Source organism: Microtus oregoni, unplaced genomic scaffold (assembly GCF_018167655.1).
Source record: "Microtus oregoni isolate MIOR12 unplaced genomic scaffold, Mior012 000002F_ref0000024, whole genome shotgun sequence".
Classification (NCBI taxonomy): Eukaryota; Metazoa; Chordata; class Mammalia; order Rodentia; family Cricetidae; genus Microtus; species Microtus oregoni.
This window is the reverse complement of record NW_024543061.1, coordinates 38,382,185-38,406,891: the sequence shown is the minus strand read 5'-3', so window position 1 is coordinate 38,406,891 and position 24,707 is coordinate 38,382,185. Positions and strand designations below refer to the sequence as shown.

The window sequence follows — 24,707 nt, the reverse complement described above, 5'->3', positions numbered from 1 at the left end:
AGTTCAGGACCTCAGCCCGTGGGATGGTGCCACCCACATTCAGAACTTTGGCTTTGGCTCCTTGGTTAAACCTTCCTGGAAATCTCCTGATAAACACACCCAGATGTGTGTGTCCCAAGTTAACAAACAAGACCAGCCTCACAGGGTGTGAGGGGTTGTGCCCTTGAGGGATTGAGAATACTCACTCAGCAGTCTAGGACAGTGCCTTGGGAATCAGGGTTAGAACACAGCGTTTAAGAACCTGGTCTTCAGAGCCAAACGGACTGGCTTCTAAGGCATGTCTCCTCTACACAGTAGGCATGAACATTTAGCAAGTGAGTCAGTGTCCCTAAGCCTCACAGCTTTACCAGGAAACCATGCAGAATAATAGTGTCTTTTGCATGAGAAAATTGACATCCAGCCTAACATGAGAAAAATAATATCCCTAAATGTCCTGCATGGTGCCCAGTTAAATTTAGTCTTTCAGCAAAGTCTGGCTGGTAGGAAGAGAGGAAGATATGAGAGTTGGGGAGAGGAAGCATTAGTGTGATTCTGGGTGGGGAACACTGAGGTTCTCGGGGTTGTGAGCCAGCTTTTCATGAATGTTTCCAAGGAGCTAATAGACCTTCTAGAACCATCTTTGCTCCTTCCTTGAGTACTCAATGGCAGCTACAGAATCTGTTCTCTCGTATAGCACGTGACCAGCTCTCACTAGCTCATATTCCACATTCTCCACAAAGACCACACCTTTCTCTTGACCACTCAGATGTGCCCATTTTATATAGACTTTGTCAACTTTATAGACTGTTTAGTTCACTGTGGGTGATGGGAGGGGTCCCTCTGGGTTTGTCAGAACCATGTTTCCCCATCCTCTTAGAGCCCCGAGATTTCTGCAGAAACTAATTTTCTTAAGTTGCTTGGCTTGGTTCACTGTACTTCAAGGTGGTGGGGAAATAGCAGAAAAGTGACCTCATGTTTTGTAAACCTTTTGGTTGTGGGATGCCCATAGTGAAGAGCCTGTAGACATTCTGTGAGTGGGTCAATGGTGATTGGCATTCCAACACACTGAATATTAGGAGCTTCTAGAGTTGATTAGGGTGATGATACCAGAACATGGAAAGTATGCAATGGAATATGAAGAGTACTGTGCAAAAGTAGAATATGAAATATGTACAATCCCGGTCATCCTATATAATGAAATTGATGCTCACAGAAAGTATTAGAGGCTTGAAAGTAGATGTGGTTGTCTCATTTGGGGGCGGCCTCTAGTGAGTGACAGAGACCAAGGTCCTATAGTAACTATTTGGGTGTCTTCATCGGGAGAGCCTGACGGGATGTCTTTTCAGGTGACTCTCTGATATTACTGTACTGTGTTTCTTCCTAGTGATGAGAATGCCAGGAAAGACTTGAAGACATTGCCAGTCTTCCCAACTAAAACCCTTCAGGAACATCCATCACTCGCTTACTGGTAAGCCAGGACAGCCCTGGGCTGTGGTCATGGCCCCCATTGAGCACTGGTAAAGCAAGGACAGTCCTGAGCTGTGGTCGTGGCCTCCACTGAGCACTGGGTACTTGGCAGATAATTGAAGAGAATCACTGTTTTCTTCCAAATTACTTGTATTCCTTGTAAATGTAGTCTCCGTGGTTTCAGTCCCCAAACTGTGAAGGTGCCCTTCCTTTGCACACACACAAATATAAAGATAATAAAACATTCTGTTTTGATAACTTCAGATACGAAAGTTGGAATACATTTTCCAACCATACATGAAATTAGATACAGAGTCTACATTGCATTCTGACTCTGGAAACTTCTGAACAAATAACTATTGAATGAAAGTTTCTTTAAAAAAAAAAAGAAGTGTGGGGGAAGAGGGGGTGATGATTTGTTTCAGAGAGAGATGCTTCTAGTCTCACAAGTTACACCTGGGGATGACTGGAAGAGCCCTGAGCTGTTGAGTAAAGTCAGGTCTGAGGAAGTCTGCAACTTCAGCGTGGTCTCTCTTACAGGATGCAACTAGAGACTTCTCTTTACAGCCCTGTGCCCAAAGGTGGTGATAAGAAGACTATTTCAGATCGTGTTTAGACTCAAAGCAGGTTTAATTTTCTTAAGATACTTTTTTTTGCTTTTAAGAAAGAACAAGCAAGTCTCATATGGCCCAGGCTGCCTGGTACTCTTTAAGTAACTAAGGATGACCTTGAACTTCTGGTTTTCTCAGCCTCCACCTCCCAAGGGCTGGAATTACAGGCCTGGGCCACCACATCTGGTTTATATGGTCCTGGGGATCGAACCCAGAGTTTGTGCACGCAAGTCAAGCACTCTACCAGCGGAATTTCATCTCTTTTTTAAATCAACAACAAGAAAATGGGTCTTAGGCTCAAAATTACCTCAACAATGTTCTCTAACTAGTATTTAATATTTGTACTTTATATCTAGTATGATGCATCTAGAATATTAGTTGTTTATTTGAGAAATTCATCTTGTTTCCTTTCCCAGTAAATGACATTTTAAAGATATGAATTACACAATTATATTAAAAGTTAAAGATTCTAATGGAAGTAGTCACAAGCTGAGCTCAGGAACAAGAGTCCTAGAGAAACGTCACAGGATGCCACTCCGGAGCTCAGATTTTCAGTGGCTGCCTGAGAACGCGGAAATGGAAACCGAATGTCAGAACATCACATGTCATCAGGCTTATTTCTCTGTTTTGCAGTGAGGACAGAGCGATTGAGCATTATTTGAAAATCAAAGGTCTGACTCGGGGTCAAGCTGTGGTCCAGTAAGTATTGTTCCTCTTCTTGCCTGAACATAGTTTTATAGAAAACATCTTAGTGATTCCATACATGGGTGTTACCAGTTCCAATGCTTCCCAGTGTGGGGCAGGCAACAGAGAGGGAAGTGTTGGCCACCTAGGGAATGGTGACAATGGTGGTGGCAAGAGCTGTTACCCTGGGAACAGGTAAGGTGGCTTAGCTTTAGAATTCAGGCACAATGACACCAAATGTTCCAACACTTTTCAAAGAGAAGATGGAAATTCAGTTTGTGACTCTACTTTTGATGGAACTTGGGATACATTTGCTGTGTTGGAATTCTGTTTCTTCTTACTACCAAAAGTAAACCATAGTTATTACTTAGATAGAAGATAGATAGATAGATAGATAGATAATAGATAGATAGATAGATAGATGATAGATGAGATAGATAGATAGATAGATAGATAGATAGATGATAGATAGATAGATAGACGATACATAGATAGATACATAGATACATAGATAGATGTCAGTCTCCTGTAGACAGGCTGACCCTGAACTCAGTAGCTAAGGATAGTGGTTTTGAATCCTGGCTCCACTTGCCTCCAGATTGCTAGGACTCTAAGTGCCACCACACCCAGCTTCTGTCATACTCTTTGACTGTATAGAAGTACCACTGATTTATTAAGAACTCTTCACTGGATAAAATAAACTTCTATGATTATGAAAAGCAATCTGCTTTAGTTCTAATTGCTCCAGCAACTGGAGAGAAACTCTTAGGGCCATAGCTTTAAGAGAAAGAATAAGAACTACTGAGGGTGGCACAGGTCATGTGAGAAGTGAAATGACCCAGGTGGCCTGTCCCTTGGAGAGGACACGGCCTTCTTCATGCTCTCACTTCTTCACTGGAATCAGTATCCACTCTGCACCTGTGCACACCTGTGATGCTCCAGGCAGAAGGCAGAAGTCACCAGTTCTAAGGTTGAACCCTTGATGTTCCAATCCATTGTACCCGTTTCCTGAGCTAGGTGCAGGTGGTGGAGGGTGCTCCAGGGAAGGAGCAAGTATAGAAAGATAATATCTCTGATGGATTTTAGTCAGGTTGGTGTCTACATTAGGAGGTGTACTTACTTTTCACCTCTCTTGATAGCTGTTGTGTGATTACAAACGTAGTCTGTTTAACTTGGTTAACACTTACCTGTGGAGTTCGAATCCCTGCTCTGAGTTTGTCCACTGCTTGATCTTGGCACACTCACCTAACTCCTGTACCCTTTATATTCATTTACACGTAAGGCAGTTACTTAAGAAATACCAAGTTAGTGATTACAATGTCCAAAGAAATTGATCTTCACTATGTCATTAAAAAAAAAACTTCAAAATTGAATAAATGTGATCAAAGTATATTGCATTAAAGTCTCAAATACTAAATAAAAATGTTATTTTTTAAGAAGTACCCTCAAATTAAGTGGGGACTTCAGTTTCTTGGGGATGGAGAATTTTTTTTTCTTTCTTTTTTTTTTTATTGCGAAAAGAAGAAAAAAAAACATAAACAAAAAAACAAGTTTCCACCTCCTCCCAGCCTCCCATTTCCCTTCCCCTTCTCCCACCCTTCTCCCCCTCCTCCCACCCTTCTCCCCCTCCCCCCACTCCTCTCCCCCTCCCTCTCCAGTCCACAGAGCAGTCCGGGTTCCCTGCCCTGTGTTAAGTCCTAGGTCCTCCCCCCTCCGTCCATATCTAGGAAGGTGAACATCCAAACTGGCTAGGCTCCCACAAAGCCAGCACATTAAGTAGGATCAAAACCCCCTGCCATTGTCCTTGGTGTCTCATCAGCCCGGGATGGAGAATTTTTATAGAGTTCATCCCACTCCTTAAAAGTCCTCGATACCTTCTTGAACATAAATGGAAGCGGTGACATGATTGCCATAAGTTTTATTTGTGTGCCTGATGTCTGTTTGAGAGAGTAGCTCATGTATTCCAGGGTACCATTGAACTCACGGTATAGCTCAGGATGACCTTGAATTTACGAACTTCCTGTCTTCACTTCCCAGTACTACTGACATACAATACCTTACTGAGTTTATACAGTGTTGGGGGTCATACCCAGGGCTCTGGGAAAGCTAGGCAAGCAGCCTACCAACTGAGCCACACCCCAGGCCAGAATACTGATTTACAACCGTAATGTTCACCCCTTTAAAGTATGTATTTCTAAAAACTGCTATGTTATATTTACAGTTAGGTAAACTTGACTACAATCAATATATTTCCATATGTTGAGGGGACTTTTGTTGTTATTTTTTGGTTTTGTTCTTTTTTATTTTTTTCAAGGCAGGGTTCCTTTGTGTTGCAGCTCTGGCTGTCCTGGAACTTGCTTCAAAGACCAGCCTGGCCTCAAAATCACAGAGATCCACCTGTCTCTGCCTTCTGAGTGTTGGGATTAAAGGTGTGCACCAACACTGCCTTCCTTGAGGGGACTTTTTGTTTGTTTTTATTTTGGGGTTTTGTTTTGTTTTTGTTTTTCAAAACAGAGTGTTGGAGGAGGCCGCCTGCTTCATTCTCGACCACTTAACCCTGAAATAATCACACAGAAACCATATTATTTAAATCATTGCTTGGCCCGTTAGCTCTAACTTCTTTTTTTTTTTAAATATTTATTTATTTATTTATTTATTTATTTATTTATTATGTATGCAATGTTCTGTCTGTGTGAATTCCTGAAGGCCAGAAGAGGGCACCAGACCCCATTACAGATGGTTGTGAGCCACCATGCGGTTGCTGGGAATTGAACTCAGGACCTTTGGAAGAGCAGGCAATGCTCTTAACCACTGAGCCATCTCTCCAGCCCTAGCTCTAACTTCTTATTGGCTAACTTTTATATCTTAATCATCTTAATTTAACACATTTCTATAAATCTGTGCATCACCACATGGCAGTGGCTTACCGGGTAAAGTTCCCAGTGTCTGTCTCTGGCAGTGGCTCCTATGGCTTCTCTTTGACTCTGCCTTTCTTTCTCCCAGTATTCCGTTTAGTTTTCCCCACCTAGCCCTATTCCCTTGTAACTCTGCTATAGGCCCAAAGCAGTTTCTTTATTAACCATTGGTAATCACAGCATACAGAGGGGAATCCCACATCAACAGGGTTTCTCTATAGCTTTGGAGCCTGTCTTGGAACAAGCTCTTGTAGACCAGGCTGGCCTTGAACTCACATAGATCCACCACCCTCTGTCTCCCAAAAGGCATATGCCACCACTGCCCGGCTTTGAGAGGACTTTTTAATGACATTGGAAAGATCAATTTTCTGGACATTGTAATTACTACCTCAATAATCTATCATGAGGATGACACTAAGATGCATATTTATACTCTCCCTCTCTCTCCTCTCCCCCAGACCTGGTTTCTGAGGATTTGGGGTACTTTGAGTCAGGGTCTCATGGCTGGTCTAGAACCTCCCGAGTGCTGAGGCTACAGTCATGGGCCACCATACCTGGTCTAAAAGTTGATTCTTACTGTTTGTGTGTTAAGTATTCACCTTAAAAAAGAATTGCTATGTGGGGCTGGAGTAATGGCTCAACAGTTAAGAGCACTGGCTGCTCTTCCAGGGGTCCTGAATTCAGCGTCCTGCATCCACACGGTGCTTACAACCCTCTGCAACTATAGTCCTGTGGATCCTGATGGCCTCTTCTTGTGTGCAGATGTGCACAAAACAAAAATAGCATATGCAGAGTGTGCACACATGGGCCAGGTGTGGTGTCACGTGACTTTATCACATCACCCGGAGTTTGGGGCCAGTTTGGTCTACAGAACAAAGTTCAGGACAGCCAGGGCCACACAAAGAAACTCTGCCTTGGAAAAAAAAAAAAAAAAAAACAGAAAAAAATGCATAAATAAATAAGTCTTTTTTAAATTTTACAGTTTGGGTTTCCAACGCAATCCATTTGTAAGCCGCATAAGCCTTCACTGTGTTTGCTTTGTTAGAAAGCCCCTGGCATTTAGATAAGATACAAACCATATTATGCCCTACAATGGTTTATTACTCTATTTCTATGTAAGTCAACGAGCTTAGTCATGGCTAAAGGAGGGAAGTAGAAGAAAACTGTGTTCCCTGAAATCAGTTTCCCTCGAAGTCCCCTTGGTTGTTTCAATTATCTGATGACATGTCTTCACTTTCTTTAGGTATATGAAAATAGTAGAAGCCCTAGCAACCTATGGAGTCCATTATTACGCAGTGAAGGTAAGTGCTTCTCGTATTCCAGAATTTTCCACAATGGTCACCAGGCTGTGCAAGTCACAGGCTGTCTAAAACAGCATCTAGTGTGTGCGTGAACTGTGTCTAGGATTTGAAGTATTTTTAATTGTTTCTCAAGACAGTTTCTCTGTGTAGCCTTGGCTATCCTAAAACTCACTCTGTAGACCAGGCTGACCTGGAACTCACATAAATCCGCCTGCCTCTGCCTTCTAAGTGCTGCGATTAAAGGCATGCACCACTACCACCTGGCCTTCATTATCTTTTAAAAGATTTATTTGTTTTATTTGTATGTGTTTAAGTGTTTGCTTCCATGTATATCTGTGTGCTGCATGTATGCAGTGCCCATAGAGGCCAGAAGAGCACGTTAGATTCCCTGGAACCTGAGAAACAGATAGTTGTAGACTATGTGGGTGCCCAGAACTAAACCATGGTCCTTTGGAAGACCAGCCAGTGCTCTTAACTACTGAGCATTCTCTCATTCAGCCCCCAAATTTCAACATTTTAAGTAGAATCATTTCCATCCATGTTTTAAGTTTATTCATATTTTTAGCAAATTATAAAGCACATTATCTTTGCAAAATACTACACTCAGGTGCTTTCCCAGGTGTATTAGTTTCTCTCTCTCTCTCTCTCTCTCTCTCTCTCTCTCCCCCTCCCTCCCTCCCTCCTTCTCCCCCTCCCCCTTTCTCCCTCTCTCCCCTCCCCCTGCCTTCCTGCCTCTCTCACTCTCCTTGCATGCTGGGTATTGAGCCTGGGACCCATGGCATGATAAATTTCTCCTGTAGCAGCGAGCTTCACCTGCAGTTCTAGGTCATTCTCACGTCTACCCACAGCGATTTTTGCCTTCCGGTTATTTGCCTCTCGAATGCTCCCAGCTCTTTATGTCCTCCGTGTGACTGTCATGCCAGTCCTCAGTGTTTATGCAAACCTCCATAGGAAATGCTGAAAATTTTGCACAATTTGCAGTATCACACCCTCATCAGTGTGCTTTGCCTTCTTGTGCTGATAAGCAGGAAGAAGCTGGCTAAGAAATACTTTGATGATACAAGATGAAGCAGAGATGAGGGAGGTTTTGTTTGAGAGAAGCATAATTTTATAACTGATTAGTCCTTCCATGACTTTTGATGTCATGATAGTGTTGACATCTATCCCAGTGCATATGGAGGAAAATCAGATAATACTCACTTTCATATTGAGAATGCCTGTGCTAAAAATGTATATTAATTTCATCTTAATTTTCACTGATTCTGCTTTGCATATCCACACATGCCTAAGCCTATATTTTTCTTTCTTTCTATTAATATCTTTTTATTGGAAAATCCCAATAAACAGGTTTAGGAACACAGTGTATTTATAATAGAATATCGTCTATATCCACTCCTCACATGTATCTCAGACTGATTATTCATGCTGGGAGTTGTCCAATTCCCCAAAAGGTGTTCTTGCTTCTCCTTCTTCATTGTTAATTGTGCTTTGAGCACTGGGCCCTGGAACCTCTGCCTTTCCCCGGGTAATCCCTGGAAACTTCCCAGCCTTTATAGCTGCCTGTTAACTAAGAGAACAAGGAGTCTTTTTGAAATCATAAATAACTTTGTGTGGATTAGTTCTTGGTTGAATTACATTTTTTTATTCTCTCCAACAATTTAATCAAAGTACTAAATGCTTCATTATTTTGGACGCTAACAGTATTGGCTTTTGTGTGTATGTATTATTTGAAGAGATTATTTCAACAAGTAAAGGTTCTCAGCAAGGTTCTATTTATGAAGGCACAGTTATTTTGGCTTGTTGGCACTTGTTAAAGGAAAGAAATTGACAGTGCTTCCCCTCTAGAAGACTTACCAGATCTTGCGTCTCATGTTTTTGTTTTTGTTTTGCTTCCTACTTTTTAGGATAAGCAAGGACTTCCATGGTGGCTTGGGATCAGCTACAAAGGAATCGGCCAGTATGATTTACAAGACAAGGTGAAGCCTCGGAAAGTAAGTGTGAGCCACTGCAGACACTGAGAGGAACCTTGAATGTTCTAGAGCCTACACTATCACTTTCAGGGGCGCCTTGAACAATCTCAGGTAGTAAACATCGCTAAGTGAAATTTAACATATAGAATGGAAATTTTAAAAATAACTCACTTATGCCCCACCAGCACATCTTCATAATGGGATAGCCATCTTTTCATTTGCTTGTTGAGACAGTTTCTCACGTGGCATTAATTGATCCTCTGCCTCCACTTCCCAAGTACTAGGATTGCATGCTGTCTGTTCCGAGGCAATCACTTAAACTGCACACAAAGGTTCATCTACAAAACTAACCACAACATGGTTCAAAGCCCATACACTTGGGTTTAAATCCAAAGTTTCATGGTGATTACTTCTCAATCGAATGGTTGAAAGCAATCTTTCCACAATTGCAGCGGTTTCTGCCGATCTTCATTTTCACAGTCTTCTATAGCAACATGGTCTGCTTTCTGCAGAGAAAAGAACTCATGAGCTGAAGGGCCAGAATCTATCAGGCTTGGGTTTTCTGAAGCTAAGTGAGTCACTATTTATCATTATCTGCCTGGAATCCTAGTATTTGAAGGCAGAGATAAGAGAAACAGAAGCTGTGAAGGTCATGCTCTTCTAGATTGTGAGTTGGAAGCCATCTTGGGCTACATGAAACTCTGTCTCCAAAAAAAATTAAAAATAGGGGGAAAGAAACCTTGATTATGAAGTTACTACTGTTACCTCAAGTATAAGTGCACAACATGTACATTGTCACCATTGATGAAACCGTATAGATCACCATGCCATCACTGTTGGTCTCCTTATGTGCAGAGAGATAAAACCACTCACACTTCTCGCTCTGAGAGAGATTGTTACCCTCCCTGCACTCTGCTGCCATCCCTGCAGGCTGTAGGAGTGAAACAGTGATCTCTCAGTAACAACAAGTCATGTTCAGCTTACCTGTCTTATCTCAACCCAGCATCACGGTCTAAAATAACTCCTACATGGCCACCTGTCTGCTGCTGTGTTCTTCCTAGAGCAACCCTGGAGACAGATCATGCAGTGTGTCTCCTGAGACTCCTCTCATGGATCATGCTTGCAATCTCCTTAGGTTATGAAAATGGAGCACCCTTCTTGACCCCATTGCTTGGCTGGGACATTAACAGAGATAGCGTGATGGGTGGTGCTAGGCAGACCATGGCTCCCCTTTCCATGCTCATCCAGCTCTGCTGGACCAGACTCGCTGGGCGCCAAGGCTGCTTATTAGGGAACCATTAACAAAAGCAATAAAGCAGCATTCAACCACCGTGTCCTCCTGTGCTAGTCAAATAACCAGCTTGTAGTTTCTGTCAGCCCTGGGAGCCACAGCCAATGGGATAAGGAATACTGTGTTTTATTTTCTGTTCTGTAATGCGGGGATCAAATCCAGGGCCTTGCAAAAGCTAGGCAATCACGACACTACCACCACCACCACCAGCACCACCCTGGCCCTCTTGCTACATTTGAAAACTACCTAGCATTCCATTGTGTGGATATACATAATCTTTTTAACAGATTCTCTCTTGTGATCCTCCTGGCCACCCTCCACCCAATTCTGGGATTACAGGTGTGAGCCACCACACCTAACTAACTACCGATTCTCTTTTGATGGACTTTATAGTTTCCGTTGTGGGCGGGCAGAGAGGTCAGGGTACAGAGCATAATAATGAGTCCCAACCAAGTCACTGCCTGTCGTGTTTTCTTAAGGCAGAGCTCACCCCGTATTACTGCTTTTGCTCCTTAAGGAGACTGTCCTGAATTTTACCTTCTTAATCAAGAACACACAGGACTCTTGTTGGGTTTTTACTAAACTTGTGTACGTAATAGAACTTAAGCCAACAATCAGGTCAACTTATAATCAACTAGCATGGCTTGGTAAGTGTGACATCCTCACAACATGGAAGAGTTTCTTTAAAAATAAAAATAAAAAAACAAGCAACCTCAGCACTCATCCCTTGCAGAACCTCCTGCTCTCGGAGTTCTTTCTCCTTTTCCATAATAAATCCATGATCGCACTGCATAAAGAAAGAGACACAGCAATCAGATTTCCTGCCCGAGTCATGGTGAGTCAGAGCTACACAGCAAATGCAAGCCCTAGCTCCTCTGCAGGGCTCCTGACTCACCGGGCCTTTCTTTACATTCACAGCTTCATAAAAATCGGTACACACTGTTTCACACGGATCCCCATCAGGCCTTCTTGTTCATCCCCGCGTCTAGACGAGGCTCGGCAGCCACCTCCTCTTTTCCATGTGCAGTTTCCCTCTTTCACTTTCAGGCTCCGTGGCTGATACCTGACAGCTCTTGTGCTGTCGCTTCCTTGCCCTTGCTTCTCCACCACTTCCGGTGTCCACGTGGCACCCGTGGTTTGTTCCCTGCTATCTTTTGTTAATCTGGTGGTGGATCTTGCCTCTGCGGATTTACCGCTCTCTGGAACCTACTGATTCGCACTGGGGGCAGCAGTGTGCTCTGCCAGGCCCTATCCTGGCCAGCTTGCCCATGTTAAAAGAATGCATGATTTAAAGGGTTGTGAGCACCAACACAAAAGAAGGCTCTCGCTTCAGCATCTGGGCGTGCAGCAAGTTCTCTGATGGCCAGGAAAGAATTGGGGTCCTGCTGACAAATGAATGGAGCCCAGGCTGCTGGACCAGCCTCAAGGTGCTGGACCTCCGGAGCCACATGCCTGCCTTGTTGGTGTAAAAGCAAACCAGGAGGGAGATGTACCAAGAATCAGAGACTGATGCCAAAGGCCCGTCTTAAAAGGGGTTGTTTAAGGTCTGCTGGCACAGGCCTCCTGCCAGTCTGTCTGGATAATGTCTGTTAATCGTTGTCTCTAAATGGCGGGGACTGTGTTTCTTTACTGCCAGTCTATAGACTGAGGGGTCGCAAGTGGCTTCCATCAGTGAAGCACCATGATGTAGGCCAAGAGTTGGAGAGGCATTCCAGACCCTGACCCTGATGTCTATTTGCTGTGTGATCTTGGTTCAACGTATGAATGTGTGTGTGTGTGTGTGTGTGTGTATTTTTCCATGCTGGGGATGCAAGCTAGAGCCTCAGGCAAGCTAAGCAAGCACTCTACCACTAAACTATATGTCCAAGCCTTATTTGCTGTGTGATCTTGGGCACAGCTTTCATCTCTTTGGAAGAATCTTCCTTATCTGCATAGCTCTAATCCCACTAGCTGCATGAGGCGGCTGTGAGAACTAAGTGAGGGTATATTCTGCCCCATGCCTGATAAACATACTGCTCACCACTCCTTGGGAATGAGGGAGACAGACAATTAAAGAGACTAATTGGGAAACATTTTTGGGTTACTGACAGAGAAGGACCCAACACTGCTGCAAAGCAGCCCTGGTATAGTAAGAATGCCTATATTTAGTTACTTATAAACCCTTTTCTCCCTGGTTCCTTACCCATAATGCATGGAGATGTGCCATATGGGAAAAGAAAAATAACGAATTAACGACTTTACCACAGAGCCTCCTGTATCCCAGACCGGCCTTGAACTTGCCGTGTAGTCAAGAAATCTTGAATTTTTGATCCTCCTGCCTCCGACTTCCCAGTGCTGAGTTTGCAAGTGTGCACCACCATCCCGGTTTCTGTGGTACTGGGGTTCAAACCCAGGACTTCATGTATATTAGGCAAGCACCCTACCAACTGAGCTACACCCCCATCCTCTCTTACTAGGTTTTTAGTGCCAGTTTAGTACTTCGAGGGGCAAAAATGTCTGTCCCAAGGAACTAGACAGTGGGTGAGTAAGGTGATCGTGTGTATGTCATGATTGAACTCTGACCCTACCTGGGAAAGCAGGGCCTCTAGGGGAGCAGCGATGGGAGACTGATATGGCTCCCCAGTCAGGCATCATCTAGGCCATCCTGATGAAGTTCCTTTCGAGATTAGCATCTTTTTTACAGTGTAGCGTGATAAAGGAGCCTTGTAGTGAATACCATCACTGACCTTTGGTTAACTGATTTTTTTTTAACTGTTGGAAGTCCCTTGTGCCTGGAGGCAGATGGGTTGAGTAATAAGCACAAAAGCCTTCTGTTTACTTGTCGTAGCAGTCCCTGGCTCCTTCCTTTACTTCCAGGCAGCACCTTGCTTGTTTCTCTGATCACAGGCATCTTGACCACCCCAACTCCTCCTTGCTCTCTCCGCCACCAGCGTGTCACCATGTACCACACATGGTCCTCCTGTCCGCAGAGCAGATTAATGCTAGCAGAACGGGAGAGTGGGAGCTGTCCACTCCCACGTTCTCCATCAATACAACACACTGTCTGGTGTGGACGAGAAACACTGGATTACAAAATGTGGTCAGGAGACCAGTCCATCCTGTTTGGAAAGTGTGTGATTAAGCTTCAGCTCCACCAATAATCAATCTGATTGTTAGAACCTGCAGAGCCAGTGGGAGAAGACTGCCAATCCTATAACATGGGTTTGGAATAAGAACCAGTTCTGCATACCCACTGACCAGCTGGCTGACTTGGAACTGCCACTTAACCTCCCTGTGCCCCCATTTTCTCATCTATCAAGTTCAAAGAATTCTGTCTACACTCTTACCCCACAGTGCTGTGGGCACCCAGTGGGCTGAAGGGATTTGCTCAGAGTGAACGCAACCCCCTCCACACCATACTTTGCTGTATAATATGACATCTCTCTTTACCTCTATGTCTAAGTGCAGTTGGGATCTGTAGTTCTAGGAGGAGTACCTTCCAAGATTCCGCTGAGTATTGTCGAAGGTGAAGGGCATTCTGGAGCAAGCTCTAGGAAGTCCGCATCTCATTACAAGGGAGGCTGGGAGGTATTGTCTTGATGCCCGCAGGCCATGGCCAAAGCTATAACTTAAGTTGTTTTGTGACCAAAAAGAAATGTCAAAATATACTCTGGAGGAGGCAAGCAGTGGCTGATGACCTATTCTAGAGAGATGGTGCTGAGAAACAAGTATGCAAAGAAATCAGATACTTGTAAACTTTGGATTGCCTCTGATAGGAACTGATGAGCTAGAGAGACAATCATGGCATGGGGAGAGACATTTGGTGTTCTCAGGGAAGGCCTGACTGAGGGAAGTGACATTTAAGCTAAGACCTGGATGGTGAGATGCGTGCAGAGTACCTAGTGGCTGCTGGGAAGGAGGGAGGGTAAACATTTAACCCTCCCTCTAACCACTAGCCGCACCTTCCAGAATAAGGATTCTGTGTAGGAATGGTGGGTGATCCCTGCAGAAGAGGAAGTGGCTCTACATAGGAGAACCATCACAAACCGCATGGCTACTCTGTTACTAGCTACACCTGGGCCTTAACCAGTGGTAGAATTGTTCACACACAAAGACAAATGACACGGAGAGTTAGTGTTGAAGTTCAGTTGGAAGAAAGATTGCCCAGCATGCTTGAGAGCCTAAGTTTGATCCCCAGCCCCTCATAAGCCAGGTATTGTGGGACACACCTCAGATCTGAGCACTCAGGGTGTAGAGGTATGAAGGTCAGAAATTCAAAGACATCCTCAACTTCAGAGTAAGTTTGAAGTCAGATGGAGAAGCAATGAGTCCCTGTCAGAGAGGCGGGGTGAGGGGAGAGGAAGAAGCAGAGAGAGAGAGAGAGAGAGAGAGAGAGAGAGAGAGAGAGAGAGACATCCTTGGTCATCTGTGCCAGGCCTGGTTGTCGGGCACACATGCGCACGTGCCCCCATACAAGCTCTTAGAAGGAGGAAGTCAGTACCTCAGCCATGGGAGGTTAGAGACTTGGCCACAGGGGAGACTGGGTGAGGTGATCCCATTTTAGACATTCGGTTTTCATATGACACGTTTTTTTTAATACTGAGAACTTTTTCATCTAAACGTATTTGCAAATAGCAAACGTGTTTACTTGATTGCATGTAAGGTGTGACATTTTATGTATATATATAGCTATATGAGATCACACCTAAAGGAAATGATATTCAGATTCTGAGCATCTTCTGTTGGGATCTCCCCCAGTTCCTAACCCACCTTTCCATCCCACCCCTCCTCACCCCACCCCCACCCCCGCTTAGTTTTTCAAGACAGGGTTTTGCTGTGTAACAGTCCTGGCAGTTCTGGAACTTGCTTTCTAGAGCTCACAGAGATCCCCTTGCCTCTGCCTCTAGAGTGCTGGAATTAGAGGCATGCACCCCCACTGCCCAGCCTGCTGGGATCTCTTATGAAAGTGTTTTTACCACAGCAGATACTCTTAGCAGGACCTCTTTCGTCTGATCAAGTATCGTAAGTCCCTCCATCAGGTTATGTTTAGACTTTGAAATGTGACGGAATCCTAAAAGTATTATCCAACTGAAAGAAACAGAACTCTGAAACTTACTGTTTTTAGAGAAAAAAAATCTAAAGCCTCTTATTTACATAGCTCTCAGAACCTAGATGTTACTCCCCAACTCAGCGTTTCTTGACTCCAGCTGGATTACGATTTCCTTTGGGGTGTGGGACTGTCCTGTGCATAGTGGGATAGGACATGGCGTCTATGCTGTGTTCTGGCAGCCTCCCCCCTTCCCATATGATCACTAGCCAGCTCTCCTCCCATGGCCAGATGGCCTGGAGGTGGTGTGGGAGTGGGGAACAGTGCAGTTATCATGGACTGCAAAACCACTGGTGAGTGAGGCTGAGGGAGATGCCCTCACGGGGGCATTTGCAATCCCAGCACTTGGGAAGCTGAGGCAGGAGGATCAACATGCACCTAAGACTAGCCTTGTAGGTGAAATCAAACCCCATTTCAAGAAGGGACTTGGTCCTATTCCACAAATGGCTGCCATAGTTGCCACCTCTGTTCTTTTTAATCTGAAGTATAAATATTGCTGTTCTCCTCCTGTTTAAAATACAAATGTCCCCATAGAGTCCTCCCTAACTATAGAAGTGGCGTGCTCTGGTGCTATGCTGGACTCTTGAGCCTGACTCTGGTTGTGTGTAAATCCCAGATCCATCCCGGTTGACTGGGTGACTTGGCCGGGTGGTCACGCCTCTGTGAGCCATCATTTTCTCCTGGATGGGATCCAGCTTAAGATGCTGCTTCTGCGTCTGGTTGTGGAGAAGACTCAGTGCACCTGGTTTGCGGTACTCCAAACGGCTTCCGCGGCACCTTTATTCACCAGGGGTCACCTGTAGCATGAAACCGACTAAGCCAATGACGCCTGGTTTGCTTTCCTTCCCATCACAAGGGGATCACCCTATCGGAGTGACTCATTGTTTGATGTACCTTGGCTGCGACTATCCCGAATTTAGTCATTTCCATGTGAATTTGCAGTTAAATGATTAACCTGTAGTACAATGAGCCAGTAAACGTCCCAACTCCTAGGACATCTTTTCCTACCCTACCTTATTGTCATACCTAGGTGTGTTTACTTGCAGCTTGTCACGATTTAAAAGAGAACTGGACACTTTCTATCCAAGTCCCCCTCCCCCCCTCCGCCACCAGGGGTGTCTCAAGGAAACCCCCTACCCTAGGCAGCAGGCTCTCCAGCATTCCTCTGCATGCTGGGGCACATTTCTCCTCCCTGGCTTCTCCAGACAGAAGGGAGCTTGCTGCCCCGTTTGGTTGTGGGGCAAGCTGACACCCCGCCCTCTGTTCCTCTACTCCTCGGTGACCACCAGGTACAGGATAGAAGAACAGATTTCCGCCCTGCAGGATGCATCAGGGAACCACCCAAGAGATCCACACGGCCAGGCCAGTGTGGTCATAGACATCGAGGTCTGATGACACAGCGATGCCAGCAGAACCACTGACTGAGCTGTGGAGAGGCAGATGTGGAGCCAGATAGCAATTGCTAGCTCTGTTTCTGCTCTGAAGAGACTGTCATCTATTTAGTAACAATTACCAAGTGTAGAGTAAGCCCTTCACAACCTATTAGCTCAACCCTTTCCCAGATGTATACTGCAAGCCAGGCTCTGGGTCAAGTACCCTATAAACATAAAAATGTCTTTGGTTAGCCTTTGGAGGCAGGCATCATTGGGCCACTTAACAGAAGAGCAAACTGAGACTTTGGAAAGTTAAGGACCTCACTGATCAGCACAGCTCTGAGTAGTGGATCCAATTGCAAACCTAGACAGGCTAGTGTGGCTCTTGTGTGTGCATGCCATGAGGGATGGGACCTGTTCAGTGTTCATCAATAAGTGAAGAGTCTCACCCAAGGAGGTGTTCAAGACATACTGTTGAGCTGGGCTTGGTACTGAAGGCCTTTAATCCCAGCTTGTGGGGGACAAAGACAAGCAGATCTCTATGAGTTCAAAACTAGCCTGGTCTACATAGTGAGTTCCAGGACAGCCAGGGTTGTGACTAACAATAAGAGCCATAAAATGCTGTCATTGAAGCCGGGCGATGGTGGCGCACGCCTTTAATCCCAGCACTCGGGAGGCAGAGGCAGGCGGCTCTCTGTGAGTTCGAGACCAGCCTGGTCTACAGAGCTAGTTCCAGGACAGGCTCCAAAGCCACAGAGAAACCCTGTCTCGAAAAACCAAAAAAAAAAAAAAAAAATGCTGTCATTGAGAAGGAATGAGTTGAAATCTCCTGGTATACATTAGACCTGTTTCCTAAAAGTCCTTCAGGACCCCACCCTCTCAAAACACCAATCTGTTTTGTTTTGTCTTTTCTATTTTATTTATTTATTTGTGTGTGAATATTTAGTAAGTTGTGTTTGCATGCATGTGTAGCACGTGTGTGCCTAGTGCCCATGGAGGTGAGAAGAAGGTATAGGACCACCTGGAACTGGAGTTACAGGCAGTTGTGAGCTGTCCTCTGGGTGCTGGGAACTGAACTTGAGTCCTCTGGAAGAGCAGCCAGGAACATAGTTGAACATATACTTTTGTTGTATGATAGGGCCTCTCTTGGGTATATTCCCAAGAGTGGTATTGCTGGATCCAGGGGTAGGTTGATCCCGAATTTCCTGAGAAACCGAAACACTGCTTTCCAGAGTGGTTGCACAAGTTTGCATTCCCACCAGCAATGGATGAGTGTACCCCTTTCTCCACAACCTCTCCAGCAAAGGCTATCATTGGTGTTTTTTATTTTAGCCATTCTGACAGGTGTAAGGTGGTATCTTAAAGTTGTCTTGATTTGCATTTCCCTGATCGCTAAGGAAGTTGAGCATGACCTTAAGTGTCTTTTGGCCATTTGAAGTTCTTCTGTTGAGAATTCTCTGTTCAGATCAGTGCCCCATTTTATAATTGGGTTGATTAGCCTTTTGCGGTCTAGTTTCTTGAGTTCTTTATATATTTTGGAGATCAAACCTTTGTCAGTTGCAGGGTTGGTGAAGATCTTCTCCCAGTCAGTGGGTTGCCTTTTTGTCTTAGTGACAGTGTCCTTTGCTTTACAGAAGCTTCTCAGCCTCAGGAAGTCCCATTTATTCAATGATGCCCTTAGTGTCTGTGCTGCTGGGGTTATACATAGGAAGTGATCTCCTGTGCCCATGTGCTGTAGAGTACTTCCCACTTTCTCTTCTATCAGGTTCAGTGTGTTCGGGATCTCACCAAGGCCAGCTGGCCTAGGTCTGAAAAAGCATGGGATAAATCCGGACTAGCTGAACATAGCGGACAATGAGGAATACTGAGAATTCAAGAACAATCGCAGTGGGTTTTTGATCCTACTGCACGTACTGGCTTTGTGGGAGCCTAGGCAGTTTGGATGCTCACCTTACGAGACCTGGATAGAGGTGGGCAGTCCTTGGGCTTCCCACAGGTCAGGGAACCCTGATTGCTCTTCGAGCAGATGAGGGAGGGGAACTTGATCGGGGGAGGGGGAGGGAAATGGGAAGCGGTTGCGGGGACGAGGCAGAAATCCTTAATAAATAAATAAATTTAAATAAAAAAAAAAAGAGCAGCCAGTGCATAGCCGTCTCTCCAGCCCCATCCAGGAATCTCTGTAGTAGGTGGAGATGTGGCAGAATTGATTTTATCTTTTCAAGTGTGTATAAACCAGTGGGACCTAACTATTGATTTCAACAAAGTGCCTTAAATATTTAAGATACTTATTTCTTTGAGTAACACATCATAATGGGGCATTTCCCACCCCCTAAAGCCTTCAGCTTCCTTTGTGTCTGAACAGGAAGAGAACTTCGTGTGTATACAGTATTTTACACAAGTTCAATTTCAAAACTGTATTTGATGCCACCGTGCTATTCAACCTCAGTGTTTAAATTCACTTGAGTGATAATTTATGACTTTGAGCCATGTCTTCCTATTGTGATTTCTTGATTATATCATCATTGATATTATTTATACTCCCCTTCTTTCCCTGTTCTATCTGTAAACTTTTTCAGTATCAAAGCAACCCAGGATTGCCGTCTGCTATCTGTTAGTATCTGCTTCCTTGTGTGGACTCCAAAGGGGACGGCTAATCATTGTAAATGAGTCTGTAGTAGAGAGGCATCTGGAAGACCTAATTAATCGTCTTATTTTCCTCCTTCAGCTATTTCCCTTTTGCAGCTGGCGGCATCAGTTCTATAAACAACAGATTCTCAAGTGCATGGCTTCTGCTAAGCGCACGTTGACAATGAACACTGACTGAAGACAAACATGTCCTTTCCATGTTCTGAACCCCATTGAAAGCAAACTTCGTCCCCTTTCTTCCTGTCTTTCTCCTTCTTGAAAGTCTTCAAGATTAGGATTTTGAATTGGGCAATTTCTTTTCTGTTTTAGTAGAAAACTTCCAAGGAGGTCTGTGTACACACGTGCATGCATAGTGCCTCACCATCTCAACTCATAGGACACCATACCATGCCTGACAGACAGCTCTCCAAGCAGTAGCATATCTGAGTGTACAACTGCTTCTGTTTAGCCTCCTTGGAGCCTGAACCTTCCCCTCAGATTCAGAAGTCCCTTGGTGCCTTCTTCCTTTCTCAGAGATAAAAAGTCTTCCTGTGTTTCAGAGGCTACTTCTCTGAGGAAGTTTCGCACCACTCAGGTTGCCTTGGATATTTCCCTAACCAGTGCTCCTCTCCCTTTTCCATTGGTCTGAAGTGTCCACATGGATCTGGCTGGAGGGAGCCTCTGGCTTCTTCTTTACGCTCTGCACTGGACCAGGAGAAGAGCCCGTGAGCCCTGGTTAAAATCCACAATTGGTAGTCAGTCTGTTAGATCCAGCACGCTTGAACCCCTTTAAAGGGCATCCGCCAGGGTATTTCCTTCCTCTCACTCCACTGGCTCCTTCACAGCCTCTCCCTACCCCTTTGAAAGCAGGCAGACAATTGAAAAGTGCAGTGGAAGAATAGTTACATAAGTTTCAAGAAAAGAAAAAAAAAAGATCTATCAAGCAAACTATCTTACATCTAACCACCAGCTAGACGGAGTGCAGCCACAGTGAAAAGTGTCTGTAGCAACTGTAAACATTGCTAAGACATCCCTGCCAGTCACAGGAGGTTTCTAAAGAACCCCCCAGATGACCGAGGTCTGAAGTCTGGGCTCTGAACAGACGCACTGGCGTTTGTTCCGTCAACTTTTTCATAGTTTTGAGAAATGAGTATTACTTTAGTGCGAGAATAAATTGTGAGGACTGATTTCCAAAACTTATGAGAACTCGGGCAAAACCATGCATGTGGCCACTGATTAATTCTGTCAGTTTAACTTCACCTCAGCTTTTCTCGAGCTGAGGTTTCCTGTCCCACTTACTCCCGGGACATTAGTCTACCTGGAGTCCACCACTGTGAGCTCAGTGTGCGTCCTTCCAGGCCACTTTTACAGGGTTCCAGGCATGTTCCCAAAGGCACCTTTTACACAAACTTTCAAGATTTCCAGGGAGAAAGGAGCTTCCCCTTCTCCCCCCAAATCTTGCCTGGTTCCCATAACTTTTGCAAATATGGTTGCAATGTAATCATTTCTGATTCTCTATAAGTCGAAGCCCTCCACTTTTTAAGGAGGATTTTTCTCCTTGCTGGGCGCCAGCTTGCTCTCTGCTCTGGGCAGGCTGAATGGAGTCAGCCTAGCATTTCCCATTTGTAAGTGATAAGAGGGGGAGGTGGCGGCTCTCAGAGATCAGGTTTCAAGTGGAGCCCTGGTTTTATGTGTGTGGGAATGGACAGCAAAGGAAAACACAGCCCGGCTGCCTTCTGACTCTTCCTGTTGAACCTGTTCCTGCGCCAGTGAGTAGACCTGGGTAAAAAGGTTTTCCTCAAACAGCCCTGGGTGAAATTCGTGCCTGGATTCAAAGTCGGCTCACCTCCCAGGAAGTATCGTGGGAGTCCAGGCTGCCCCATTTTAGAAGTCTTTTCTGAGAAAATCTACCAGAGAGAACCTGGCTCCCCTCTCCCTGACGGGAAAGAGTGTGCTGGGGAGGTGTCCCTGGGCAGAGTGCTTGATGTCAGTGGTGTGTCAACCGTGGGAGGCTCGGTCTGTGAAACCGAGTTACACCTAAGTGTCTTATGAAACTCGACTCAGAAGGCACCGGAGCTGCCATCGGGGTAGGGAGGCAGACCAGGATCCTGGGGCTTTCTCTCAACGTTTCTGCCCCATTTGGGGGAACTTCTGGATGGAAAGGAAATGACTATCTCACCTTTACAGACACTTTAGGACACTGGTATGTTGCTTTCTGTGTTTACTAATTCTTTGAAACGGGCGAGTGGGCAGTTGCAGACAGCTGCGTGTCCTTGGTGCACGCTGGTCTGTCGTGCTGTTGGGGGTCGAAGGTCCGGTCTGAACACGGTGCCCTCAGACAACCCTACAGCTCAGCCCATCCTTCCTGTGGGCCGACATTTGTGAAAAGCTTCCGTTCTCCGGGAAATGTGTTCGCTGACTGTGTCCTGCAAAACAATGTTTCTTAATTAGACAACTAATTGTGTGCTAAGAGACTCTGGGCATCATGTTTCTGTGGAGGCAGACCCTAGTGGATGAAGGCTGGGTGAGAGGACCACCCTGTAAAGCCTGCATCAGTCGGAGACTTAATGAAGGGGTTGGAAAATACAGCCAGGCATGCTCACTCCTGTCAATATGTTTTATCAAATTATTTAGTTTTTGAGTACACGTTTCCAACAAGATTTCTTTCTCTACGCGAATGGCAAATCACTCCCGAGTCCAGCGTCAGAAAGGCAGCCGGACCCACGGCAAAGGCAGAGTTTGGGAGCTCTGGCCATACCTGGAGGCTCTAACTTAAGAAAGCTACCAGAGCCAGCCCTCCCCGCCCCCCCCCCCCCCCCCCCACTCCAGCCCTGGCTGGATTCCTACACTCAGCCTGAGTCACTTAGGGGGACTTAGGGCTAGGTGAGAAGCTGCTGGGCAGACTCACCTCAACCTGGGGATCTCTTTTACTTTCACTTTGAATGCCTTTGAAATGTTATCTCTGATCTTTATTGACCTCCCACCCCCACCCCCAGTAGCTTTCCACTGAAGTTTGAAGTCTCCGTCTTTAAGCAGAGGGTCCGTGCTTACAGTAATCAATACAGGTTTCCTGTCACACGGTTGAATCAGGGGAAAAACTGAATGCGTGTTCTGCAGACGCTCGGTTTTATTGTTCAAGGAAGATTTACCGGTGAGGTGACGTGACGTTTACTAGGAAAACATTGCTGTCAGAAGAAAGAAGAAAATGGTTTCGGGTTATAGCTGATTTGTAGAAAGTTGATAAATCACCAGTTTGTGCTTGACCTCGTCAGTGTCCCTCCGGGGAACCTGCAATCATTTGGCTAAGATACTTGGTTAAAAAAAAATAATAATAAGAGTAATACAAGCGACATGGCTTTCTTCATTTCTTTTAGCTATTTCAATGGAAGCAGCTGGAAAATTTGTATTTCCGTGAGAAGAAATTTGCTGTGGAGGTGCACGACCCCCGAAGGTAAAGAGAGGAGTTTTGTGGAGGGCATTGGGAATGTGTGGGCATAGGTTTTTGTATTTACTTTTTATTTCTCTTGGAAATTGACCCTCTAGTGGAGTCACTGGGGACAAAGAGTAACTATGTTTAACCTTTAGGGCAACTGTCAGGCATTTCCAAAGCACTGGTTGCTTTACCAGTGACATATGGGATTCCAGTTTCTGCAAGTTCTCTCCAGCACCTGTGTGTGGGGGTGTATGATTTTTAAATATAATATTTATTAATTTTTGAGAACTTTATATACATATAAATGTTTTGATCCCAATTTCATATGCTTTTTTTAAAAAAAATATCTATTTTTAGTTTATGTGCATAGGTGTTTTGCCACAGGTGTTGGGTCCCCTGGAACTGGAATTACAGACAGTTGTGAGCTGCCATGTGGGTGCTGGTAATTGAACCAGGGTCCTTTGGAAGAGCAGTCAGTGCTCTTAACCACGGAGCATCTCTCCAGCCCCTTTCATGTGCTTTTTTTTTTCAAACCTCCTGAGTCCAATTTATGCTGCCCATAGATACTCGTGGATGTGGGCCATCCACTGGAGCTGGTCAGTGTTCCAGGCTCTGTGGTGTGCGTTTTAACGCTGCCTTGGTAGTATGAACTAGCTGTGGTTGTTTGAGCTGCCTTTTCCTTCAGGACTAACCATGGCCAGAGCCTCTTCTCAGGGCCTTATTGACTGTTTAACTTCTTAGGAGCATTATCTATTCTGGTGCTTTGCTTGTTTTTATTTTGAGTGTTCCTGGGTCCTGAAAAAGGAAAACAAGACAGTTGTCAAAAGTCCACATGAATGGAGGTCAGGATGTAGGCTCTCTGAGCTACCAAGAGGCACATTCAGGAGTTACTCTTATACCCTAGACAGTGTTCTGAGGTCAGAGGGATGGGAGGAAACTGTGGTGACAAAAGATGACCTAGGAGATTAACCAGTTCCTACAAAGAACTTTAGTGCACACCCCCACCATGCCCTTTCGCCCTCTGCCCTCTGCCTTCTCCATTCGCTCCCTCCTCCCTATGGTTCTTTCTTTCTCTCTCCCGCCTATTCCTGCACTGACTCTCCTCCTCGCCTGCCTTTCCTCTTTTTGCTTGGTACACAAGCAACAGCCCGGACCATTGTGGGGCTTGCACATCTTCAGCCAGTATCATCAAGTTCATTTCCTGCAGACTGTGGCTGCCTAGGTCTGAGGTGCTCCCTCTTTGCTTTGGGCAGGTGCTGTTTCTGCAAGCCTCGTGGCTGTCTTTAAACGTCTGCTTTTATCTTTCACCCCTGTGGTCATCCTGCTTCTCTGTGGTTTCTAACTAGATGCGTCTGTACAGCTTCTCATTGGACGAACTCCTTATCCAGCTCTGAGTGCCTGAGAGTTTAGACAGAGACTGCTTGGGGCTGACTGACTGGTTTTGTTGTAAAAGGACAGCGTGAGAACCTCGGCCCCTGTCAGGCTAAGTCTGTGCTGCTAAGGGACAGAGAAGGAAGGTGCTGTCTGGCGACACTGCCTGCTAGGAACATGCCTTGTGCAGCTGGTCCCGGGGATGGAAAACTCATGGTTTTCTTCATGTTTTAGGATTTCGGTGTCTAGAAGAACCTTTGGACAGAGTGGCCTGTTTGTACAAACCTGGTATGCAAACTCTGCTCTCATCAAGTCCATCTGGGTAATGGCCATTAGCCAGCACCAGTTCTACCTGGACCGGAAGCAGAGCAAAGTGAGTAACTGGAGGGGTTCCTTTGGGGACAAACTCTAGGCCTTTTCCTCTCTGTTCTGAAAGGAATTTTCCCAGAAAACATATTAGAAGAAAAATCTTTTAAGCTTTGTTACACTCTGTTTTCTTTTTCATGTATTTAAAAGATGGGCAGAGTATACAAAGCTGATTTGAAAGTTGTGAGGTTTGGCATGCGTGCTTGTACAGTGGTGACATTGCTGGTGACATTTT

The 24,707-nt window shown here is 45.2% G+C and overlaps 1 protein-coding gene across 5 annotated transcripts in view; it reads left to right on the top strand.

The window, feature by feature from the left end:
- Positions 1 to 24,707, top strand: part of Frmd4b (FERM domain containing 4B) — a 188,411-nt gene that overhangs the window by 141,303 nt on the left and 22,401 nt on the right. For all 5 annotated transcript variants that reach the window (XM_041640430.1, XM_041640423.1, XM_041640414.1 and 2 more), the window contains exons 8-13: positions 1,364 to 1,447; positions 2,691 to 2,756; positions 6,900 to 6,957; positions 8,862 to 8,948; positions 22,677 to 22,753; positions 24,341 to 24,479. In XM_041640430.1, coding sequence (XP_041496364.1) covers positions 1,364 to 1,447; positions 2,691 to 2,756; positions 6,900 to 6,957; positions 8,862 to 8,948; positions 22,677 to 22,753; positions 24,341 to 24,479 — 511 coding nt within the window. The remainder of the gene's footprint in view (positions 1 to 1,363; positions 1,448 to 2,690; positions 2,757 to 6,899; positions 6,958 to 8,861; positions 8,949 to 22,676; positions 22,754 to 24,340; positions 24,480 to 24,707) is intronic.